Here is a 25,754-nt window from a genome sequence, read left to right as displayed (position 1 = left end):
GCGCGTGCCCGCATCCGGGCCCTTCCCGCGCTTCCGGACGCCGGCCGCGGGGGCGCGCGCCGCGTTGCCGTGGAAACTCCGAGGCCCTCTTGGCGGCGGCGGCGCACGGGGCGGGCTCTCGCGCCCCGCCGCACGTCCAGGCGCCGAGACCCTGTCGTTGGGTCTCAGCCCGGGGTCTCCAGCCGTGAGCGAGGCAGCATGTTGAGGCGCAGCTTGGAAAACCGGTAACGGCCGCAGGGGCCCGCAGCGGCCCGCAGCGGCCCAGGGTCCCCCAACCATACACACACACGCGAGGGCTCGGGTCGGGGCGCGGAGCTTTCCTCCTTGAGCCACCGGACCGAGTTCGGGCCCTCAGATCGGGCTCCGAGCGGCGCCCGCCGCCCTCTGGGCCGACCACACTGGGCCGCGGCGGGCCCGGGCGGCGCCTCCCCAACACGGTCCCCGGGCGCCGGCCCAGCACTGCTGCTGATCCAGCGGGGCCGCTCGGGGCTCCTGCACTGCGGGATGTGCAGGCCAGGCCCGGGATGGGGGCCCGGAGGAGACGCAGGGGTTGCTGCAAGGTTTGCGCCGGCGAAGCTGCAAACTGCGCCCCCCGGGAATGTTGGCGTCATCACGTGTAACGCGAAGATGAAGTCATCTCATCTCATCAGATGAGAATGATTTGCCTTTTTTGTGTCTCCTTTCTCTCTAGGGACGCTCAGACCAGACAACTGCAAGATGCTGTCACCAATGTGGAGAAACATTTCGGAGAGCTGTGTCAGATCTTTGCTGCTTACGTGCGGAAAACCGCCCGACTGCGAGACAAAGCGGACCTCCTGGTGAACGAAATCAACGTGTATGCCTCTACCGAGACCCCGCATTTAAAGCAGGGCCTGAAAAACTTTGCGGACGAGTTTGCCAAACTTCAGGATTATCGACAAGCCGAGGTATGGAATGAGGTCACAGCGTCCTGTTAATGAGTGAGCCCTGAAGTGGTGGACGGAGCCGTGAAGACCTGTAATCTACCCAGCTGCAGTGGCGATCACACACTTGATGATAAACGTGCATTGTCATGTCGGTAGCACTGTGTGAGTCTTATCAAAGGGAAGCTTCCTGTAATTTTTACCGTTCTCAAACTAACCTCTAGGGTGTCTTGAAGTCCTGAATTTCCCCACCTCATTTGCCAGCTTTTAGCCAAAGGGGTGGCTGTTTACAGGGGATAGTAAACATAGTACCCGAGACAACAAAAGGAGCAATGGCTTGTGTCTTGTATGCAGGTAGGTATATTTTAAAGTAGTGTATCTGGAGATGGAAGATATTGGGAGTGGTACTGCGTATGGATAAGTAGTAACTGGACAAGAGATCTTTGTTGCTGCTTCCGTGCACTGGAAAGTTGAGCTGTGTTTCACTGAGAGGAGCGGGGGGCGGGAAAAGTGCACTGATTTCTTTTACAATCAACAGTGAAATTTTGTGAAGTTCCCCGAACTGAACTGAACCACCCCACCCAGAAAGGACAGGTGGGAAGCGATGGCGTTGTAATTGTTTAAATTGTTAAATCCCATTTACTTTTTAAAATTTTATTTACTTATTTATTTTTGTCTGCGCTGGGTCTTCATTGCTCCCTGGGGTTTCTCTAGTTGGGGCCAGGGAGGCTATTCTTCCTTGCAGCGGGCGGGCTTATTGCGGTAGCTTCTCTTGTCGCGGAGGTGGGGCTCTAGGCCCAAGAGCTTCAGTAGTTGTAGCAGGCGGCCTCAGTGGTTGCTGGCATGTGGGCTTAGTAGTTCTGCTGTGTGTGGGATCTTCCCACTCCAGGGATCAAATCCTTGTCCCCTGCATTGGCGCCTGGACACCTATCTATCCACTGTGCCACCAGGAAAGCCCAGCCCATTACTTTTAATACCTCCTTAGCACTTTCACGTGTATTTATTTGAAGGTTCAAGACTCAGGTCGGAAGTTTTTACTTTAACTTTTAACTTGTCAGAAGTTGCCCAGTTTTTGAGCTGTATTACTTCTTTTGTGCCTTTGGTCCTTTTTAAAAGCCTAAAACAGATTTCAATTATTAAAAAAAAAAAAAAAAACCCTTGAAATCAAAAAGAAGATAATGATCCTTGAAGCTATAACTGCTAATGATACAGAAATTTGAGTATTAATTACTTTGGGGGAAAACGGTGGGTTCTTCTCATATGATGTTTTGTGTGTAATAAACAAACTTTCAGTTATATGTAACTGGGAACTTGACTGTTTCATAGGTAGTTTATACTCGCAGATAATCCTAAAATCCTACTTTAGCCAATAATTTCAGTGCCCCTTGCTAGAAAATCTTTATGCTATTTATTGAATAGCAAAGTGAATTGATTTACATGTGTTCTCCTTTTTGTTTCCCTTGCTTACCAAATGGTGGAGGTGCTAAAGAACAATGAACAAAAAGGTAGGCTACAAAAAGGAGAACAGAAAAAGATTTAGCTAATCTTTACACTGAATAACCAGTGTATGGATTATTTGAAATGGAATAAATAATCCTGAATATTCATGGATTTATTTTTAGGATTCCTAATATTTAAATGCTTAGTGAGAACTTGATCTCTATTTTCCTAAAATCTTTTAAAATGAAGTATTCATATACATTTTGTTTATAGAAACTAAACAAAATCATTACAAAGTGATATATACTCACTGATTATAAAAACATGTATCAGCAAAATAAAGCTTTATTCCTGCTACAAAAGTAATACATGTTCATTTTAAACAATTAAATATATGTCATCTTGTATTACCTATCCTGAAAAAGAAAATTTTAAGGTCCAGGAATTGTTTTTCTTATATTTATATAAATAGCTATATACCTCCCTTTAAAAAAAAAATTCATTTCTTTAGTGCCTTCCACTAGTGCTATTAGTAAAAGGAGAAATTACTCAAAATCTGATAAATATTGCAATGTTTAAGAAAACTGTTTAATTCTACATAAAAGAGAGATTGACCACATAGTTTGACAGCTCAGGAACACTGAGACAATTTATCTTGTACTTTAAGCTTTGGCAATTTACAAATGTCTTCCCAGAAAAAAAAATTACCGTTAACACAGTGGTCTCTAGACTTTTTTTCTTTTGATGATTCAGTTGTTTTAAATGTTTCCAGTATGCTATATTTTTCAGCTTCGATTTCTTTATCTGGAAGGTTGGGCTGTTACATTTCAGATATAATGTATGTAAAATGTCCATTCAAGTGTTAAACACACTGAAAGTATAGCTGCAATAAAATTTGAGATGTCTTAAAACTTAACCAAAGCTCTGATTGCTACTGCACACCTTCACAGTTTTTAATGTATTTGAGTTTAGATTCTGAGTCTTACCAATTTCCAGAGATTACATTTTTACTTATAAATGTTACTGAAATTTTAAAAATTTCAAATGTTAATCAGTATAGTGATTATGGTCCGGTTAGACAGCATAGGTTTTATTTCACAATTTAAATTTTGATATGTCTATGTTTCTTTCCAGTTATATTTTATAATAATTCTCAATAGGTTGAAAGACTTGAAGCCAAAGTAGTTGAACCTTTGAAAGCTTATGGAACCATTGTAAAAATGAAGCGAGTAAGTAAATTCATTTTTTTCTATTATTATTAGGTATTCTGGCAAAACATACAAGGTTTCCAATAACTGTCCTTTTAGCGGGGGCTTCCCTTGTAGCTCAGTTGGTAAAGACTCTGCCTGTAGTGCAGGAGAACCGGGTTTGATCCCTGGGTTGGGAAGATGCCCTGGAGAAGGAAATGGCAACCCACTCCAGTATCCTTGCCTGGAAAATCTCATGGACAGAGATTTTCTGCACTGGAGGGCTGCAGTCCATGGGATCACAAAGAGTCGGGCACGACTGAGCGACTAACAATTAGTTCAGTTCAGTCGCTCAGTCATGTCCAACTCTTTGCCACCCCATGAATTGCAGCATGGCCTCACTGTCCATCACCAACTGCCGGAGTTCGCTTAAAGTCATGTCCCTCGAGTCGGTGATGCCATCCAGTCATCTCATCCTCTGTCGTCCCCTTCTCCTCCTGCCCCCAATCCCTCCCAGCATCAGAGTCTTTTCCAGTGAGTCAACTCTTAACATGATGTGGCCAAAGTACTGGAGTTTCAGCTTTAGCATCATTCCTTCCAAAGAACACCCAGGACTGATCTCCTTTAGAATGGACTGGTTGGATCTCCTTGCAGTCCAAGGGACTCTCAAGAGTCTTTTCCAACACCACAGTTCAAAAGCATCAATTCTTCGACGCTCAGCTTTCTTCACAGTCCAACTCTCACATCCATACATGACCACAGGAAAAACCATAGCCTTGACTAGACGGGCTTTTGTTCGCAAAGTAATGTCTCTGCTTTTGAATATACTATCTAGGTTGGTCATAACTTTTCTTCCAAGGAGTAAGCGTCTTTTCATTTCATGGCTGCAGTCACCATCTGCAGTGATTTGGGAGCCCAAAAAAATAAAGTCTGACACTGTTTTCACTGTTTCCCCATCTATTTCCTATGAAGTGATGGGACCAGATGCCATGATCTTCGTTTTCTGAATGTTGAGCTTTAAGCCAACTTTTTGACTCTCCTCTTTCACTTTCATCAAGAGGCTTTTTAGTTCCTCTTCACTCTCTGCCATAAGGGTGGTGTCATCTGCATATCTGAGGTTATTGATATTTCTCCCGGCAATCTTGATTCCAGCTTGTGCTTCTTCCAATCCAGCGTTTCTCATGATGTTCTCTGCATAGAAGTTAAATAAGCATGGTGACAGTATACAGCCTTGACATACTCCTTGTCCTATTTGGAACCAGTCTGTTGTTCCATGTCCAGTTCTAACTGTTGCTTCCCGACTTGCATATAGGTTTCTCAAGAGGCAGGTCAGGTGGTCGGGTATTCCCATCTCTCTCAGAATTTTCCACAGTTTATTGTGATCCACACAGTCAAAGGCTTTGGAATAGTCAATAAAACAGAAATAGATGTTTTTCTGGAACTCTCTTGCTTTTTCCATGATCCAGCAGATGTTGGCAATTTGATCTCTGGTTCCTCTGCCTTTTCTAAAACCAGCTAGAACATCTGGAAGTTTATGATTCACGTATTGCTGAAGCCTAGCTTGGAGAGTTTTGAGCATTATTTTACTAGCGTGTGAGATGACTGCAATTGTGCAGTAGTTTGAGCATTCTTTGGCCTTGCCTCTCTTTGGGATTGGAATGAAAACTGACTTTTTCCAGTCCTGTGGCCACTGCTGAGTTTTCCAAATTTGCTGGCATATTGAGTGCAGCACTTTCACAGCATCATCTTTCAGGATTTGAGAGAGCTCAGCTGGAATTCCATCACCTCCACTAGCTTTGTTTGTAGTGATGCTTTCTAAGGCCCACTTGACTTCACATTCCAGGATGTCTGGCTCTAGGTCAGTGATGACACCATCATGATTATCTTGGTTGTGAAGATCTTTTTTTGTACAGTTCCCCTGTGTATTCTTGCCACCTCTTTTTAATATCTTCTGCTTCTGTTGGGTCCATACCATTTCTGTCCTTTATTGACCCCATCTTTGCATGAAATGTTCCCTTGGTATCTCTAATTTTCTTGAAGAGATCTCTAGTCTTTCCCATGCTGTTGTTTTCCTCTATTTCTTTGCCTTGATTGCTGAGGAAGGCTTTCTTATCTCTTCTTGCTATTTTTTGGAACTCTGCATTCAGATGCTTATATCTTTCCTTTTCTCTTTTGCTTTTTGCTTCTCTTCTTTTCACAGCTATTTGTAAGGCCTCCCCAGACAGCCATTTTGCTTTTTGCATTTCTTTTCCATGGGGATGGTCTTGATCCCTGTCTCCTGTACAATGTCATGAACCTCAGTCCATAGTTTACTTACTTAGTAAAAGGTACAGAGTAGTGTTCAGTGATTCTTATTACACTGAAGCATTATTTCTTAGAACTTTGAGAATAAGTATTTTTATATACTACTATAGCATCATAGCATTATTTTGTTTATTGTGGAAACTTTAAAATATTTAATATTTATAGTCATGAAGAATATATGGACAGAAATTGTTTTACTAAATATGCTCATATATTTGTTTTAAAGCAAGCAATAACTTGCAAACTAAAAGTCAGTGTGATGAAGCTGTTTTTTAAATTCTTTTCTTGAAGTACAACATAACGATTTGATGTTTGTATATATTGTGAAATGATTAAATAAACCTAGTTCACATCTGTCACAATACATAGTTAAAAAAAACTTTCCTTGTGATAAGAACTTTTAAGACCTAGTTTCCTAACAACTTTCAAAATGCAGTACAGTAGTATTAATTCTGGTCACCATGGTAGATATTACATTCCAAAAGTTCTGTATTTAAAATCAATTTTATTGAGATATAATTTATATGCAGTAAAATTCTCCTGTTTTAAATGTTTTGATAAATGTGTATACACATGTAACTACCACCATAATCAAAATTTTGTGTGTGTGTATATATATATATAATTTTGCACTGCAATTCTGTCATTATTTAATAGGATATTAAATACACACATGCACATAGTCTTACATACAAAGACACACACTGGTAATATAGTAATAATTCCAGTGGTAATGATGCCTGGATCAAATAGGGAATGTTTTTGCATTCTTAAAGAAGTGTGTATTTTATTCTTAAATCAGAGATATTTATTAACAAAAAAAATGCCTTTTTGCAGGATGATCTCAAAGCAACATTAACAGCAAGGAATCGAGAAGCTAAACAGTTAACTCAGTTAGAAAGAACACGTCAGAGAAACCCATCTGATCGACATGTTATTGTATCCTTTGAATTTTGGTCTTTAAAAAAATATTCTGTAAGGTATGCTGTAAAAAGTAAATATATATGAAAATTATGCATTTATACTTTAAATGTGCAAAGAATATGAATATAAAGTTTGAAAAGAAACGCAGACATTTAAAATGCTTACTGTGGAAATTAGTTAATTTTAAAGAGAATATACAACTTAAATCAGTCCTCTTGTGTTGTTTTCCACAATAGATACTCAAAATTTAAAACACTCATATGTATAGATGATTTATAAAGAGTACATACAACATTCTAAGATATTTTACATTAAAAATGATTGATGACTAAATATTAATTATAAAAGTAACTTAAAGATCTGTCATTAATCCTAATATATCAATGCCTTCTCAGCCCTGCATTTGAGAAAAGGAACAAACTGTTTTTTTCCCCAGTGAAATTCCCTTCGTCTTAAAAAAACAACTGCTTTGTGAAACTGCAATTATAACTTCCAGCCAAAGACCCTTAGGATATTCCAAGGTATTGAGATTCACAGCTGGACACAAGTCTTAATAGGCTTGTCTACTGTTACAAGGCTCTTCTGTTAAGAATGATTATTTCTGAAACTTAGAATGTGCCTATTCAAAACTACACAAAAAAAAGAAAAATAGCACCTGACTAATTGTAAGCAACTGGGATAGGTACAATTGTAGAGAAAGTACTAACTTACTGTGGGGCTTTCCTGGTGGCTCAGCTGGTAAAGAATCCGCCTGCAATGTGGGAGACCTGGGTTTGATCCAGGGAACCTGGATTTGACCCCTGGGTGGGGAAGATCCCCTGGAGAAGGAAAGGCTACCCACTCCAGTATTCTGGCCTGGAGAATTCTGTGGACTGTATAGTCCATGGGGTCGCAAAGAGTCAGACACGACTAAGCGACTTTCACTTCACTTTCAGCTTACCCTGCTGCCTCCTTTCCCCATGCTTTCTTATGTCTCATGATTTTGACAACCTGATACTAGAAAATAAAGGACAGTCTACATATAAATGCATCCACTATAAATATAAAAATACTCAGTCATAGCATCAGAGAATATTTACCAGGATGACCCTTAAAATTCTTCTCACTATTAAAAAGAAACACGTTAAAGTTCGGTATGTAAAATAAAGAGGTATAAGAGGCTGGGGTGAAGAAGAATCCTAGTGCACTACCTGGACCCCCCCCAAGGCCCCTGGTAGCTTCTGAAAAGTTTCCTGCAGCACAGTTTGAAAAACACCAATCTGGCTCACTCTTCTATAGGCCATTTTGCACTCAGACCAATTTCATTAAATACACTGATACCCTTATTCATAAAGCATTGTAATATTTTAATCAAAAGTATCTCCTACCAAATTAGTACGTTATATGATTTTGAAGAATTTTCAACAAAAGGAAGGAATACAGATCTGTATCCACTTTCCTGAAAATAGCTGTGTAACTTTGGGCAAGTTTCTATGCTGGAGTGAAAGGATTTGAAACTTAAAGGAATGAAAAATAGTTGCTGGAAGGTGGTAAGAGATTAACATACAGATGTTCCAGCTGTGGCTTCTGCTTCCTACTCTTTCCTAGTTTAAGCAACTCAACCTACCCTTCCAAATTTTAAAATGAAACTGTCAAAAAATGGGGAAGGAAAACACCTGTCAAAATTAAGTAGTCATGGTAAAGAATTTCATGAGTCACATGTATTGAACCGTATTAGAAAAATACTCTGAGTATTTTCATTAGTAAAAGATTAATACACATCATAACATCTAGAAAGTTTTTCAAAATAATAAATCCTGTAATAGTTATTTTAAAAAATCCGAAGCCCAGTAATAAAGTAAACTGTTTCTGATTACTGGTTATGAGTAAAAGTTTGCATGTAAAATTATGCAGGAAAACTTTACACCTTCTATAGCAAATGTACACACACAGATATATATGCATACGTTTTAAAGCTTAGTTTCTTGAAATTGTATATCTGAAATAACCTAGTTTTAAGAGTATATAATCAATATGTTACAATTAATGTATAGTCTGATTGCAAAAGGATATAATTCTGTCAGAGCATATGATTTTAATTTATTGGAATAAATTGTTCTACTTTAAAGGTATTTTTCCTTTATGAAAAATTTCAGTCGCAGGTGGGTAATAAAGTGATGTGTCAAGAGATGGATCCCTGTAGTAAACCCTTTTATTTTATTTTCATTTATACATTTTCTTAAAAAAGAAAGCAAGTGTAAATGGTATAATATTATGTGTCACAAATATTATTACTTACAACTGCAGATTTTTTCTGTGCAATAATTATTAAAATGATATGTGATACTTTTAAGTGAACATAATACTAGCATAGGAAACAAAACATTATTAGAACTTAATCAGAAAATTGGGCCATGTTTTTAAAACATGTTTTATTCAACAAAAAATTTTAAATTTTTTTGGACAACTGTTGTCATTAAGGAAGAGATATTTTAAAGAGAAATACATGCCACTAGCTATATATGTGGCTGTTGAGCTCATGAAATGGCAACTAGAATAACCAGCTTTTTAATTTTAATTAATTTAAATGTAAATAGCTGGTTGCTAGTGGCTGCCATTACTGACTGTACAGTGTGAATCTAAACAGTATGAGTACTTTGAAGCGAAACATTAGACTTTCCGTCTAATTTATTAGTTATCAGTATATCTGTATATATATATTTTGTAATAAGCATTAAGTAGTAATAGTGTAATATTACTAGCTTATAAGAAGAATATTCATACTGAAATAAACATTTGTAGTGTATATTCTATGTTGTTGTTCAGTCACTCAGTCATGTCCAACTCTCTGTGACCCCATGGACTGCAGCACACCAGGCATCCCTGTCCTTCACTATCTACTGAAGTTTGGTTAGACTCATGTCCATTGGGTCAGTGATGCTATCCGACCATCTCATCCTCTGTCAAGCCCTCTCCTCTTGCCCTTAATCTTTGCCAGCATTAGAGTCTTTTCCAATCAGGCTGTTCACATCAGGTAGCGAAAGGATTGCAGTTTCAGCACCAGTCCTTCCAATGAAGATTCAGGGTTGATTTCCTTTAGGATTGACTGGTTTGATCTCCTTGCAGTCCAAGGGACTCTCAAGATTCTTCTCTAGCACCACAGTTCGAAAGCATCAATTTTTTGGTGCTCAACCTTCTTTACATGTATATTCTACTCTACCTGATTAGGATATTAAAGCAGTAGAAACATATCATGCATTTGGAGAACTAGAAGATTGAAAATACTTAAGTCACAGGTCTTTTGGCAGGACAAAAGGTTAAAGGGGAGAGAGAGTGAGAGGAAAAGGAGAGGGTAATAAATGGCAGAGACTGGAAATATGGGAAAGCAGTAGAAAATATAGAAAATAGTTTTACAGTAAATCAAACAAGGATGATAGCAGGAAAAGAAATGGTTTGTATAAAGAAAGGGAAGGAATTTTGTTTTGAGATCATGAATCATATAATCTGATAAATTTAAAGTTTTTTATTCTGTGTTTATAATATAGATTACTTTATTTTATGTGGTAATATGTATTTTTGAGTGATTTACACTGTTATGGCAAAAAGCCAGTCTTGCATTTACAAATGCATTTACAGTACTGCATTTACAAAAAGCCAACACTGTATTTACAAAGGTAGCATTTACAGAAAGACTCAATAAAATGGATTCTGACGATTTTTGTTTTTTGTATCTTTGGTTGGGGAATACCTCTGTAGGCAGAAACTGAATTACAGAGAGCTACAATGGATGCTACCCGAACAACTCGTCACCTGGAGGAAACTATTGACAGTTTCGAAAAGCAGAAGATAAAGGATATAAAGGTAACAACTAAATAACTATTAAGGTTCAAAATATGTATTCTAAATTAATTTTTTATTTAAATTTATGAAAAATTTAAATTACTGATTTTCTTTAGCACATAAGTCTTTGTGAGAAAGATATGAACAAAATATATCAAATGTTATTTTCTTATGGAAACAACAGTATATAAAGGGACTACATTCCCAACCAGAGCCCAGATATTCAGATGTTATCAAAAATACTATTAACCACAGAAAAATAAAGTCTATTATGTTTTTATGTATCAGGTACTACACTAGTCCAGGCACTTTACATAAATTACCTTTTAATCTTTACAGCAACCCCATAGTGTAGCATCTATGTATACTACGTACCAGTATCTATCTCATTCCTTTTAATGGTGGAATAATATTCCTTTGTATGGATATTACCATGAAAGTGAGGTGATTAAGCAGAGATATAAGGCAGTATCATAGCCCACAGTTCAAAGTCTGAACTATAAGCCAGTTATATATTTTAAAAACCTGTGCTTTCCATGACTATACAGCATTGTTGCAGGAAGGGGGACCCCTTTCAGGGCCTGAAACTGGGCTCTTATCTAACACTCGGAAAAGAACTGTCTGAGAAGACACATGCTGAAGCAAAAGATTTTATTGGAAGGGGCGCCCGGGTGGAGAGCAGCAGGGTAAGGGAACCCAGGAGAACAGCTCTGTCATATGGCTTGCAGTCTCACGTTTTATGGTGATGGGATTAGTTTCCGGGTTGTCTTTTTTATTCGGACTCAGAGTCCTCCCTGGTGGTGCATGCCTTGTTCAGCCGAGATGGATGCCAGAGAGAAGGATTCTGGGAGGTGGTCGGACATGTGGTGACTCCTTTTGTCTTTTCCTGAACTCTTCCAGTTGGTGGTGGCTTATTAGTTCCGTGTTCCTTACCAGGACCTCCTATCATAAAACAACTCATGCCGATGGTTACTATGGTGCCTGGACAGGGTGGGCAGTTTCAGTCAATGTGCTTCCCCTAACACTATTACTAATTGTTTTGGCTTGTAGCTTTCTAATTCCTACATTATCAAATAAATAAGAGTAGCTAACCACATAAACTTGCATCCACCGTAATTTAGTGTCACAGGAAGAATAGCCTTATTTTATTGTAACACATCAGTAGACATTCAGGTTCCTGGACTTGAGATGGTATTTTTTTTAATTGGAGGATAATTACTTTACAATGTTGTATTGGTTTCTACCATACAACAATGCAAGTCAGTCATAATTATATGTATATGCCCTCCCTCCAGAGCCTCCCTCCTAAATCCCCAAACCTAAAGACGGTCTTCAGTGACTTTTTCATCAATATTTTGGAAAGATTTGGAGGATTACTTATGACCATGTTGTGTCCTTTAAAACAAGTCATCTAAGGATGCCTTTTCACTCACTGCAATTCTCCTGGAACAGCTTTTAAAGAAAAGTATTTTTTGTTATTTTCATAACTTACTAACAAGTTATCCTTCTTTCAAAAGTTATGCCCTTATCAATAAAATCAGCATTATCTGCCACTTAGTTGTACCGTTCCTCTCTGCAATCAATGAAACATTTATTTGTCCTTTTATATTTTTTAATTTCCTATCATAGTTTCATAGGATTCCAGAACTTTGATTTTTTCCAATAGTCAGGCTCAAAGGTCTCTACTTTGGTCCTGAAGGTCAAAGAAAAAAAAAAGTAAGCCTGTCAGTTCAGCACTCAGAGTGTAATGTAGATGGCTGCTCAGGAAGAGCTCCGTAGGAGGCTGTCCTGAGATAACCCTTTTGCCGATACGGGGGAGCATTGGCAGGGCGTAACGTAACTGCCAGCATCCTCTCTTAAATTGAGGGAGAAGGGAAAGAAGGTTGAAATAATTAGCTTTAATCTAAAAAAGGAGATTGGAGACTTGTGAGATATGCCTGATTCATTGCCACCTAACGGCTTCTTTACTGACCTGGGAGCCCGATTCCTCACCCTACCGCTGTTCTTCATGCCTGCACACTTCTCTTTTACATGTGGCAATCTTTGATCTTTGGGCTCACTTCCATGTTCTTCTTCTTGCATGCTGGCTAACTCTACAGGCGGTTTATAATCCCATGAGCACCACCAGTTACAAAACTGGAGCAGAGACAGTGAGTGTAGAATTCCCAACTGCAAGCTGGGATCTCCTGAAGCAGCAGGACAGGGAGTGAGGCACTGCCAGTGGAGGGTGCACGGGGGAGAAACCTGCTTCCGCGCTCTCTGCCTGCGGTCTCATGCCCCTACAAGAGGGAGGTCTTGTGGCAGTCACACAAAAAAAGAAAAAACAGGAGGAAACGGAAAAAAAGGAGAGAGAATTCATATACCATACAATTCACCATACAGCTCAGCATTTTCTAATATGTTCAGGTATCTACAACCATGACCACTCAGTTTGAGAACATTCTTGTCATCTCAGAGTGAGGCCTAGTACACTTTAGTTTTTACCTCCCTGCTCCCACAGCCCCCACCCATGGCCTAAGCAGCTATCACCAATCTCATGTCTCTTTGGACTTGGCTGTTCTGAATGTACTTTCATATGAATGGAATCATAAAATACATGGTTTTCATAACTGGTTTCTTTCACTTAGCATGCTTTCAAGTTTTATCTGTGGTATAACATGTATCAATACCTATCTCATTCCTTTGTATGGTGGAATAATATTCGATTGTATGGATATTACCATATTCCACCTTTTCGCTATCATTATTAATGATAGAAACATTCATGTACAAGTTTTTGTTGAGATATATTTTCATTTCTCTTAGACATTTTTCATTTTCGTTCAACCATATACCCTGTTGAATTGCTGGCTCATAAGGTGACTCTATCTTTAATTGTGTGAGAAACTGCCAGACTGCCAAAATGGCTATGCCAGTATATTTTCCCACCAGTATTAGATGAGGCTTCCGGTTTCTCTGCATTCTCCCCAATACTTGTTGCTCACCAAACTTTTTCCTTATAGCCATCCTAGTGACTGTAGAATGGTATCTTACTGTGGTTTTGATTTGATTTTCCTGCTGATGTTTATGACCATTTGTATATCTTCCTTGAGAAAAAAATGTCTATTCAGATTATTTTAATTGGATTTCTTTTTATTTCATTTTTAAGACTTCTTTTTATATTGTGTGCAAATCTTTTATCAAATGTTTTGCAGTTATTTCCTTCCATTCTGTGAGTTCTTTTCACTATCTTGATGGTATCCCTTGAAGCACAAAGCTTTTTAATTTTGATGAAGTCCAGTTTATCTTTGGGCTTCCCTGATAGCTCAGCTGGCAAAGAATCTACCTGTAATGCAGGAGATCGTGGTTCGATTCCTGGGTCTGGAAGTTCCCCTGGAGAAGGGAAAGGCTACCCACTCCAGTATTCTTGGGCTTCCTTGGCTGAGCTGGTAAAGAATCCACCTTCAATGTGGGAGACCTGTGTTCGATCCCTGGGTTGGGAAGATCCCCTGGAGAAGGGAAAGGCTACCCACTCTGTGTAGAATTCTGTGGACTGTGTCATTATCTAAGAATCCATTGCCAAATCCGAGATTATAAAGATTTATCCTGGTTTTCTTCTAACACTGTTATAGTTTTCACTATTAAGCCTTTGATCCGTTAATTTTTATTTATTACGTGAACTGAAAGGTAAACCCCATTCTTTTCCATCTGTCAGCGCAATTGTTCCAGCACGATATGTTGAAGAGACTGTTTAAGTCCTCGCACTCTTGTTGAAAGTTAGTTGATGTGTTTTGTTTCTGAACTTCCATTCTCTTTTATTGAGGTATGGTGGTGGTTTAGTCACTAACATATCTGACTCTTGCGAGCCCATGGACTGTAGCCTACCAAGCTGCTCAGTCCATGAGATTTCCCAGACAAGAATAGTGGAGTAGTTTGCCATTTCCTTCTTCTTATTCCAGTACCATACTGTTTTAACAGTGCTTTGTAGTAAGTTTTAAAATCGGGATGTATAAATTCTCTATTTTGTTCCTTTTTAAGATTCTTTTGATTATTCTGAATCTGTCGTAGTTTGGTATGAATTTGGGAATCAGCTTATCAGCTTCTCCAGGTCAGCTGGGATTCTGACAGCGTGCGCATGTGTGTGCATGGTCACTCAGCCATGTCCTCCTCTTTGCGACCCCATGGACTGCTGCCCGACAGACTCCCCTGTCCATGGGATTCTCTAGGCAAGAATACTGGGGTGCATAGCCACTCCCTTCTCCAAAGAACTGAACCCAGATCTCCTGCACTGCAAGCAGATACCGTCTGAGCCCCCGAAATTCTGACAGGGATTGCATCAAATCTGAGGGTCAGTTTGGGTAGTACTGCCTTCTGAAGATGAACTCTTCTAATCCATGAAACATGGGCTGTTTTTCCATTTAGTTAAAGCATCCTTAATTTATTTTAATAATGTATGTTAAGCTGTTTCCTCAGTATTTCATAATTATTGATGCTACTATAAATGGAATTGTTCATTTCATTTCAGTTGTGCATTGCAAACACACAGAAATACAATAGATTTTTGTGTACTAACCTTATATCTTACAACCCTGCAGAAGTCTTTTATTAGCTCTCTTAGTTTTTTGCACATTCCTTTGGATTTTCTATATATAAGATCATGTCATCTGTGAAAATGTACACTTTTAATACAAACTCTATCAAAATCCCAGAATTATGAGTTCCAGGAATCAAGTCCAATCTGTTAGGATTATGAATCTCCATTCTCTGTATCTTTCCTCCTTATCTGTCAAATTGTTCCTTTTCAAAGTTAAGCCTCATTTGAGATGTTTTATGATAAAGAAGGATGCACAAATCCTACACCCAAAAGCCTTAAAAATCAGATAAAAAGGGTTACTTTACCACACCCTTATTTCTGATAAAAACAGTATTCAGGTACTACTATGTTGATGTTAGCTTGTCTGACAAACATTTCTATTTATGAGACAAATTCTTGGAAAAAATCACTGCTGCCACTTATGTTTTGGGAGAAACAGACACAGAACATTCTTTTTTTTTTTTTTTTTTAAGAATGTTCTTATTGTTACCTGTTTTCAGGCAACTGTTAAAGATGGAAGCAGAACTTCTGGGTGCTTAAATCTCCCTGAGGGTAGAAATGATTGACAATAGTGAACACTGCTCATAATGTATTAATTATGAGGTGGGGTTTATCAACACGTCCATCTGAATTTTAGCAGCATTAATTAGTAAGGTAGCACAATTCTTAGTAAGTAAGACTTCATACAAACCTTGCAAAGTGTTTGTCTTTCTGAGAGAAGTTGCTATGAACTTAGTTAGTTGTACAGAATGTGAAAGAAAACTCACAGTTCTATTTGTTTCCCATGTAATAGGAAAAGTCATCAGTTATATGTTGTCAAGGGAATTTTCTGACCTATGAAAATGATCTTGATCAGGAGTCATTCCAGTGACAGATAGGGATAGCAGTTCAGTATTGGTAAAGTAGCTGATGTGAACAAGAATCCGCTTCAAGATTTAGTTTTTATCAGCTTTATTTTTCTTATAAATATAAAATGACCATAAGTTTTCATAAAATTGTGGAAGAAAACATAATTCCCTACTGAGAAATAATCAGCATCTTGGTTTATATCCTTCTAGAATTTTTTTCTATGAAACATACACAAGAAATACACTAAGGAGAATGACAACAACAAATATTTCTTAAGACATTAACTGTGCCACACATTCTAAGCATTTTATGTGGATAAACTCATTTCCTCCTCACAGTGTCTTATGAAAAAGGCAATATTGTTACCCCTATACAGTTATATTTAAGTGGGACCACACTGTATGTAGCATCTTTTTAAAATTTAATATGTAATGGATATATTTGTGCTAAGAAAGATCCATATTGTCCTTTTTGATATCCCTGTGTAGTATTTTGCTGTACTATATGGAGAATAGTATAGCTGTATGGATATATTCATGTTTAACCATCACCTGTTGATAGACATCTAGATTATTTTTGCTATTATAGATCTCATTGCATCATTAAACATCGGCCTTTTTGCTGGTTCAGTTGTTTTGGGGGAGATCAATTACTGGAAGTAGCATTCTTGTTCAAAGAGCATACACACTTTCAATTTGGATAGCTATTTATAACTTTTGTCCACAAATCTTTTGACTAGTTTACATTTCTGCAGAACATTACACAAGCACCCAGTGTAACAATGTTGAGTAGTAGTATTTTTAATAGTACCCAATCTGATAGTGAAAAATCAGTATCATTTTAATTTGCAGTTAGTACTATTGAGGAAGAGTGTTTTTTCATACATTTAATGACACTAAATTACTCTCACTTGACCTTAGCTTATATTTTTAGTGTGTTCGCATTTTTGGTTAATTTTAAAAAAACTCTTCAGACTGAGAAGATTAACCCATTATATTAAAGAGAAGATATGTTGAAATACATTTTCCCATTTTGTTGCTTATGGTTATGTTTTTGCCACCTTACAGTCTTATTTTTGCTGCCAGATCTATTAGCCTTCTTTTTCTGCCTTAGTGTCATGTTTAGAAAGAAGTATTCATCCCCAAGATTATATAACTATTTGCTGTATTTTCTTCTAGTCTTTGTATGATTTTTTAGTATTTTAAATATTTAAATAGCTTATGCAGTTGTATTTTACATATGGTCTGAGGCAGCTATGTCTAAATTTATTATTTTCAAATGAATAGAAAGTTCCCCTGAAATCATTCAGTGAATAGCCTTTACTCTGGAGAGCTGTCATTGTACCTTTATTTGTAAAAATTATTGACAAGACTTTTAATGACTTTTTTGTTAAATATTCTGCTTTCCAGTTAAACCAGGATGGAGGTTTTCATGTTACATAAGGAACAGTTTCTCATTTATCTGGCTTACTTCTTTAGCAATAAAATTAGCTAACTTGTGCTGAGCACTTACTCTAAGCCAGTAGCCATACTATACTTTTTCTTGGACTACATTTAATCCTTAAGGCAAAACCTATGATTTTGAAATTAAGGAAAAAGAACAGATAAAGTGCTGAATATTACACAGCTGATTTGTTTCAGTCTTGATTTGAACTCATGCTAAGTCCCTTCAGTCGTGTTCGACTCTGCTACCCCATGGACCTAGCTCGCCAGGTTCCTGTCCATGGGATTCTTCGGACAAGAGTACTGGAGTGGATTGTCGTGCCCTCCTCCATGATCTTCCCTATCCAGGAATCGAACCTGCATCTCTCATGTCTCCTGCATTGGCAGGCGAGTTCTTTACCACTAACGCCATCTGAGAACCCCTGATTTGAAATCAGGTTTATCTTAATCCAGAGCCTCTATTTTTAACTACTGTGCTACCTGCTTTACAGAATACTTGCCAATGCGTAGAGAATTCCATTAACTCCCCCACCCCCCACCAATAAAATTGAAGTACCCACCCAAATGGCATTCTTGTCAAACAAAATAAAAGTGAAAAGGGGGAAAACGAAACTCCTTGAATGCCCGTCTCTTACCATACTGACCCATTCCAGATTAGCAGATTACATGTGATCATTGAAAGGTGTATTTATTTGAGGAAAATTATTTCTAAATATGATACTACAAGATAAGCTGTATGGCTATTTTCCAGGGTGCAGGACCACTCCTATCTGGATGGTTAAGACAGGAGAGCAGAAATGAAGGAAAATGAGTATTTGACTATTGCTTTTGAGCCTAACCCATTTCATCTATACTGCCCCTTTAAGGACATGCTTGAGTATTTTCTATCCTATTCTTATTCTCTCCACTTCTCTACGTTAATGCTCCGATTTTATTTTGATAAGAGACAAGATGATAGAAGGATGAGATCCTATTTTATTGAAAACATATCTGGCTTACATACTTTCCCTGCCTACCAGTTCTCTCACCCCTGCTTAGATCAACGTGCACATCCTCATTCATTCTCTTTTCTCATAGCCTTCTTGACCAAAAGTTGTCATCATCTTGCTGGTAAGAGTTTACCTGCAGTGTATTTGCAAAAATTGAGTCCAGTGAGAACAGCATAGTACAATGAGCAGGAGCTATGACCTTGAATCAGACCCAAGTCTTAACATTGTAGCTATGAGCAATACTGAGCATGTCATATATTTGTAAACTGGAAAGCTCTATGCAAATGTATCCTGCTGTTTTCTGGAGTAGGAATTGTGGCTGGAGAATACAAGCAACATATAAATATGTTAGGATGGAATTCTTGCCTAAAACCATTCTTTTAAACACCAGTTGGAGTTGCTAAAAACAGGTTCAGAACTGAACTTCTTTAGCTAATAGTGACATTTTAGTGATGTACTGACAAACATCTTTTTTAAACGTAAATATCTAATTGAAGAACATACTTAGAAGTGGAAGTAAATAATAAGATACTAAATATTTTGTGTAATTTTAAAGTTTTGCTGCAAAAGATATTTGCAGCTACTTTGATTCCAATTATCATGTGTACTTCATTTTCCCTGTTGAAAAACCTCTGTATTCAATAAAATGTCAAGACTACACTAGAGAATAACTCTACTAAATTCACGAAGCAATTTGTTTAAATTCAAATCCTTGTTTTTTCAGACTATATTTTCAGAATTTATCACTATTGAAATGTTATTTCACGGCAAAGCTTTAGAGGTCTACACTGCTGCCTACCAAAATATACAAAAGATTGATGAAGAAGAAGATTTAGAGGTAGGACTATGTCTCTCTAAGCTCAGTTCTTCTATTGATATGGAAATATTTAAAAGAAACCATCATAGTGTGGGTAAAAATGTCTTAAATTACACTTTGTGGTTTAGATGTCATTGTATGCGGTTCCAAATAGCTGAACCTTTATGACTTTCTAGTTAACTTTTCAAATTAACCATAGTTAAGTTCGAAGAATATCTAGTAAAACATAGAAACAAAGCCATAATGTGAAATAAGGTATCATTTTGACTAATGGTGTAAGTCACTTATATGTGTTAAAAATACTATTTATTGATTTAAGCCAAAATTTGAGTGTTTATGCCACGCACAACACCGAAAGCTTCACATGCATTTTCTCATTCACTCCTGTAACTCAATTGCTGTGATCATTCATTTACAACTAAAGAAGCAGATGTAGAGGCTTTAAGTAACTTAACTTGCCCTTGACCACTTAGCTAGTAGAAGAGCAGAATCTGGCTTCAACTAGCTTTGTGAGACTTAATCTGTAACCTATGAAATGTGTAGATTTGTATATAGGTGGGGCGGGGGGGAGGTGTTTCACTCAGTCGTGTCTGACTCTTTGTGACCCCATGGACTGTAGCCTGCCAGGCTCCTATGTATGGGATTCTCTAGGCTTCCTTTGTATTGACAGTTAAATGCAAATATTAACTCTTAAATATTCAAGATGTACTTTGTCCATATAGCTCTACAGTAGAAGTGAGAACAGCCATGTATTCTCAAGATATAGCCAAAATTTTTTAATTATATTAGTTAATTCCATAATTTTCAAGGATCCATTTATTTTTTAAGTAAAATATCTATCGAGATCCCCCAAGGCTTCACTTCCCACTACTCCACTGGTTTCAAGAAATGTGAATTCAGTAAAACCAGACTATACAGCTTGGCCAAAATGAAGTACATGTTTTAGTATATGTTTTCCAGTGCCAAAATCTGATCTCACTTTTACCTCAGTAAAGCATACACAATCATATTTCTGTTACTATTTGTTAATAGAATGGTTTCTATTCCCTACTAAAGCTTTCTTAATTTTCACTTTTTACATCCTATTTTTTTAAAAAATCATCATCAAGCTTTTAACTGTAATTTATAAAACAGCAAATGTTTCTACAGTGATAACTTTAACCAGCTACTGACCTGTGCATTTTCACTGTATTATTTTAATCCTACCATGAATTTTAATAAAAGTACTTACTGTCCTCATTTCTATGGATGAAAAAACTGAGGCACATTGAGGTTAAGGAACTTTCCAGAGGATCCCATAGCTAGTAAAATAGCTGGAAGCCAAACAGTAGTTTGACTGCAGACACTGTTTTTATCCTATCTACGCTGCCAGAAGCATGATTCTTGGTGAGTGACGTGAACTATTTCCTGCAAGAAACACTGCATTGAGTGGCAGGTTTAAAATTGATCCCCTACTTTCCCTATAAGGTTAAAGTTCCCATTACAAGTATTTTCATTCTCCATTTTCTAACACCCTTGACTTAATGCACTTTCCTCAAGCCCCCTGGACCCAAAGATTTTCTTTCTCATTCCATAGGTCCTAGGTGTCTTCTGTCACAGCATTTCCTTTACCACTCCTCTTAACACTGTTCTTCATCAGCTAGCTAGGTAGCTTGTAGGAGAGATCCATAAACACTCAAAATCTCAGTGCTGTCTAGGTGAGTTTTTGAGTATCAACTTCCCCACTTTTTCTGATGGGGCACTATTGAGCAAGTTAATTTCTCCACACTTCACTGCTTCTCTCTATGGAGACACTTATGTACATTCGTCAACTGTTTACTGAGCATCTGTTATATGCGACACTGTTCTGAGCGCTGAGGATTCAGCACTATAGAGTTGGTCCAAGTTGTCAAAAAGCAGAAACGTACAAAAGGAGTTCAGGCATTAAAAAAAGATATGTTTCATAATATGAAGGAAAAAATAATAGATAACATACTGTTGTGTGAATGAGTGTATGTGATGGAGGATCCTAAATAGTCTGGAGAATCAAAGAATGATTTCTTAATCAGAAGTTTGAGGAATGTGTCGAATCCCTGTCTACAATTTCAGGCAGAGTACAAAGGTCCTGAGGTATAATGCATTATGATGCCGGAACTTGTGGAAAGGAGAGGAAAGCAGTCTGGGGAAGAGCTGTGTGGGACAAGCCAAAGTAAAATTACATCAGCTACCAAGGAGAGGAAGGACCCTTTAAATACAAAGTCTCTTGGAAACGAGTAGAGAAAAGATGCAGAGAGTGACAGAGAATTTCCTGTTCTTAGGTAGTAGTCCTTACTACATGAGAATTGCAGATTTATTCAGATAGCAGCTAGTATTTTACATCGTTATATCAGAAACCATCTTAACTGATTTGTTCTTCACATTAAAAGTACTATCATATTCCCCTTCAAAAGATCACCTCTGTACATTCAGTTTAGAGCATATTCAGATCTTGAGACTCATTCCTAGAAAAGATCTTGGACCATGTATTGGAAAATGCAGTATTGCCAATAAATATTCCTGTAAATATGTTCTTTTGCAATAGATTAATATTTAACTGGTTTAGACTTTTATCCCAAGGGTGGTATATTATCTTCCATTTCCCACTTTTATCTTTGCTAGAAAATCCAAAGAATGTTGTTTTAACAAACATGTATTTCTTCCAAATACCAGTGACTTCAGTCATCCACTTTTGATATCATACCAGGATGGCAGAGTCCATGTCTAGCACCAAAATATAATTGGGTCTTCAGTAAAACTATTAATAACCTAATTATCAATATACCTGAATTGCCATAAAACACAAGTCTTACCTCTTTTGTTAAGTTTCATCCCTTGATTGCTTTTATATGCTGTACTTCTTTAATGTTTAAAAACAGAAAAAAGAGCAAGCTTTTGTTTGTTGAAGTTTTGGCTAAGGGGAAAATGCACTGTGGGGAATCATAATCACACTTGCTTTAAAAAAGCAAAACGATAGCATGAAGAGTTGAGGGGAAAATGAATATGAAGAAATTCACATTTGATAGACTTGCCTGTTTTACGTTACAAAGTGGTATAAAAGATAAGGAAGCTTAAGAGTGCAGTAATAGTTGGAACTACTACTTTCAGGAAAAAGAACTGACAAGCAATGACATTCCAGATGCTACTGAGATTGGAATTTCATAGAATGGCTCCATTTACTCTTCTGTGATATACTGGGACAGCACGGTAGTGAATTTAAACTGTTGAGTTGAGGATAGGCAGAACAGAAAGAATCAAAGGTGTGACTTATTGTCTCACTGGCTTGCATGCTCTTTGAAGGTAGGAACTTTTCACGTTTCACAAGTAAAATCTCTTAAGTGACTGTTTCAGGACCCATCATCATTTTACATGGTTCAGTAGAATTTTTTAGCTTACATCTTTTCAACGTAAAATATTTTTTAAATTTTTGTTTTAAATTTACAATAAATTAAATAAATAATGTCCCCGGGGCAAGGGTGGGGGAGCAGAGTTGCTTAAATTCTGAACTAAAGGGAACATGACTTTATAGATTTCCAGTTTAGTATCTAATTTATAACATTTTTTTATCATTGCAACAGGTTTTCCGACATTCTCTGTATCCGCAAGATTACTCATCCCGTTTAGATATCGTAAGAGCAAATTCGAAGTCACCTCTTCAAAGATCATTGTCTGCTAAGTGTGTATCTGGAACAGGACAGGTGAGCTAGAAACCATAATTTTAAGGAATATAAGCTACTGCCTTTTGAATTGTTCAGTATTAAAAATGTTTCCCTTAAATCATAGGATTTTGAATAACCTGTTCTTCCCCTCATCTATATAAAATGATGTAAAACTGCACTAGGTTCTGCTCTATTATTGATATTTCTTTTATTATCTGAAAGACATGACTCTCTGAAGCAGAACATTTGGGAGCAGAGGTAGAAGGGACAGGAGAGTGCTAATTTACATTTGTTCAGTGATAGAATGTGAAGATCACAGATTCTGAAATCAAACTGCCTAGGATTTGAGTCCCACTAGCATGGCTTAGCAGCAGCAGCAGCATGGCTTACTGGAAATTATACCTAAAAAGGACCTTTGCTGAATGTTATCATAGATCCAGAAGCATGTATCCTTAGGTAAAGCATCAGTTTTCTCTTTTCTTCTATATCCTGAAAACCTGAGGTACCTAGTATCTAGAGTAGGAGATATCCTCTTTTTCCTCAGGGGCCACAGAGAAAATACCAGGTTATGTGAACCACGTAGTCTCTGCCCCAACCAAGAGCAGCCACAAACAATACATTAACAAATCAACATGTTGTCATAAGACTTTATTTATAGAAACAAGACAAACTGGGCTTTAGCTTGCCAACTTCTGATTTAGAAAGCTATGATCTTTTCCATATCTAGCCTTCAGAATTTAAAATTGAGCATTCAGTTGTATGTGACCTAGTATGTTCTGTTTTTATCTTCTAAGCACTTATTTACTGCTTTTAACTTACACATCTCTCCCCCTAACCAAATTATACTTTGATTATTCCAGTACTAAGTGCCTTGCACATTAATTCCATAAATCTATAGTATATAGTACATAGAGAATTTTGACTATTTAGAGCTAATAGTATCACCTAACTTAGCCAAGATCTGTGTAACACTTTAGACTACGTGATGCCAAGGTTTCTCAACCTCAGCACTGGTAACTTTGAGCCAGATGATTTGAGGCAGGGGGCGGGGGGGGGCCGGTGGTGAGAGGTCTTGTTCTGTACATGGTACAGATGCTGAGCAGCATTCCCAGCCTCTACCCACAGGAGCTCAGTAATGCCCTTACGCTCCCCCAGTCGTGACAATTAGGTGTCTCCAGACATTGCAGATGTCACCTGGGAGACATAGTCACCCTCTGAAAAGTGTGAAGCAGGATGACCCAAGTGGCAACAGTCAGAAATGAAAGCCAAGTCATGAATTCAGATTCTCATCTCATTAATTTTAAATCACACTATGTTCAAAGTTTAATATTTTTGCCTAGTTGAAATATCCTTGTGTTCTGCCATCCCTTTGAGGAGTCTCATGTTTTTGTGACCTTAGAATTATTTAACTTAAAATATCTTTAATATTTATAATGTACTTTACTTTTCTCTGGAAGTATATTATCAAAGTACTGATATCCAGCTGGAGTTCAAATGGCTAATTTCACACCTCTCTTCAAAAAAAAATAACATGAATGAAAAAATTTTGTGATTGTTTTCAAACCTTTTAAGGACAATTCATAGTTTAGAATTTTCATTACTAAAGATTATTATTTATGGACATTTTTCTGATATTTGTTCTGTGTACCCTTATCTACCTATCAGGGCATAAAAAAAATATCAGGCATGTAAAAATATTTTTAAGTTAGTGATTTAACTTTTAACAGGTATTGACCTGTCGACTAAGAAAGGATCAGCAAACAGAAGATGATGATGAAGAGGATGAAGACTTAGATGTTACAGAAGAAGAAAATTAAATTTCTTAAGTAAATTTTGCATTTCCATTTTCATCTTAAATGACCTGGAATCCAGAATTACTAAAATTGCAAAACATAATACTGGCTTGATACATTAAACCTCAAAATTAAATCCTATTGGAAATGTAGAAATTATTAAAGGAAATTTATGCCAACCAAAAATGGAAGTTCTAAAAAACATCAGTCATTTCAACATTTCTGTCTAGCATCATACTCTCTTTTATAGGTTCCATTGTTTTTTAAAAACAATGTATTTCAGAAGTATTTCAAATACACTAACCTAGTTGGTTGTAGTAGGTAAATAACAAAAACAGATTTAACAATTCCACTTACTTCCTTTAGATTAAGACACCATGCTTTCAACATCAGAAAAGGGTCCTAGGTAGTCATTCCAATTAAATACAAATTTTATTCCATAAAGCTTTCATCAGAAAGACAAGTGTTCTTTTTTTTTTCACTTTTACTACAACCTTAAGTTTCATTCTTCAGTATATAAATTTACTTATCAACAAGAGTATTATAGTCACTCTCAAATAATAGTAATAGGGCACTATCAGTGTTTTACAACTATACATAAGCACAAATTTTAGCTTTAAAAAGCTATTTTCAGCTTGATTCTGGTTTTAAAACAAAACCACTATCAAACTAAAGCACTGTATATTTTTTGGTACCACAACTTTTGGAAAGCTAGAATTTGGTGGAATGTTTCCCTTAAAAAATATAGCAAATCATAAATCAGTAAAAAAATTATATTTTATCAGCCTACCATACAATCAGTAAGAGTACACAATCACTCTCTTTCCTGAAAATAGAAAACAATTTAATCAGCCTTTCAGTATTATCTGATGCTTTTATTTCTTTGGATGGAGAACTGTACTTATTATTTCATAGATCCAAGTCTGGCATATAAAAAATAGGAAATTGCTATTATCTGGGATTACCACAAAAAGCAGTTATTCATAACAGAAAAATACTTTTCTAGAATGCTTTTTTGACTTTGGTTATTCATGGTCTTTT

General features: G+C 37.2%; 1 protein-coding gene across 2 annotated transcripts; it reads left to right on the top strand.

Moving 5' to 3' along the window:
• Positions 1–91: 91 nt before the first annotated feature.
• On the top strand, positions 92–24,865 carry CIBAR1 (CBY1 interacting BAR domain containing 1). 2 transcript variants are annotated; one of them, XM_068983907.1, is made up of 9 exons: positions 92–224; positions 692–926; positions 3,503–3,571; positions 6,671–6,772; positions 8,893–8,898; positions 10,493–10,597; positions 19,154–19,267; positions 22,840–22,959; positions 24,648–24,865. In XM_068983907.1, the coding sequence occupies exons 1-9, from the start codon at positions 199–201 to the stop codon at positions 24,735–24,737; spliced, it is 867 nt and encodes a 288-aa protein (XP_068840008.1). In that variant the 5' UTR covers positions 92–198; the 3' UTR covers positions 24,738–24,865. The 2 variants fall into 2 exon arrangements, with proteins under 2 accessions (XP_068840008.1, XP_068840009.1); XM_068983908.1 differs by lacking the exon at positions 19,154–19,267.
• The last annotated feature ends 889 nt before the right edge of the window (positions 24,866–25,754 follow it).

This window comes from Capricornis sumatraensis, chromosome 11 (genome assembly GCF_032405125.1).
Source record: "Capricornis sumatraensis isolate serow.1 chromosome 11, serow.2, whole genome shotgun sequence".
Classification (NCBI taxonomy): Eukaryota; Metazoa; Chordata; class Mammalia; order Artiodactyla; family Bovidae; genus Capricornis; species Capricornis sumatraensis.
Note: the sequence above shows the minus strand (reverse complement) of the source record. Positions and strands in the feature narration are given on the sequence as shown.

Excerpts from the sequence above, each read along its gene's own strand:
- CIBAR1 (XM_068983907.1), top strand. The coding sequence starts at position 199 with ATGTTGAGGCGCAGCTTGGAAAACCG. Across the intron at positions 927-3,502 it reads AGGATTATCGACAAGCCGAG|GTTGAAAGACTTGAAGCCAA; the intron begins GTATGGAATGAG and ends AATTCTCAATAG. Across the intron at positions 22,960-24,647 it reads GTGTATCTGGAACAGGACAG|GTATTGACCTGTCGACTAAG; the intron begins GTGAGCTAGAAA and ends AACTTTTAACAG.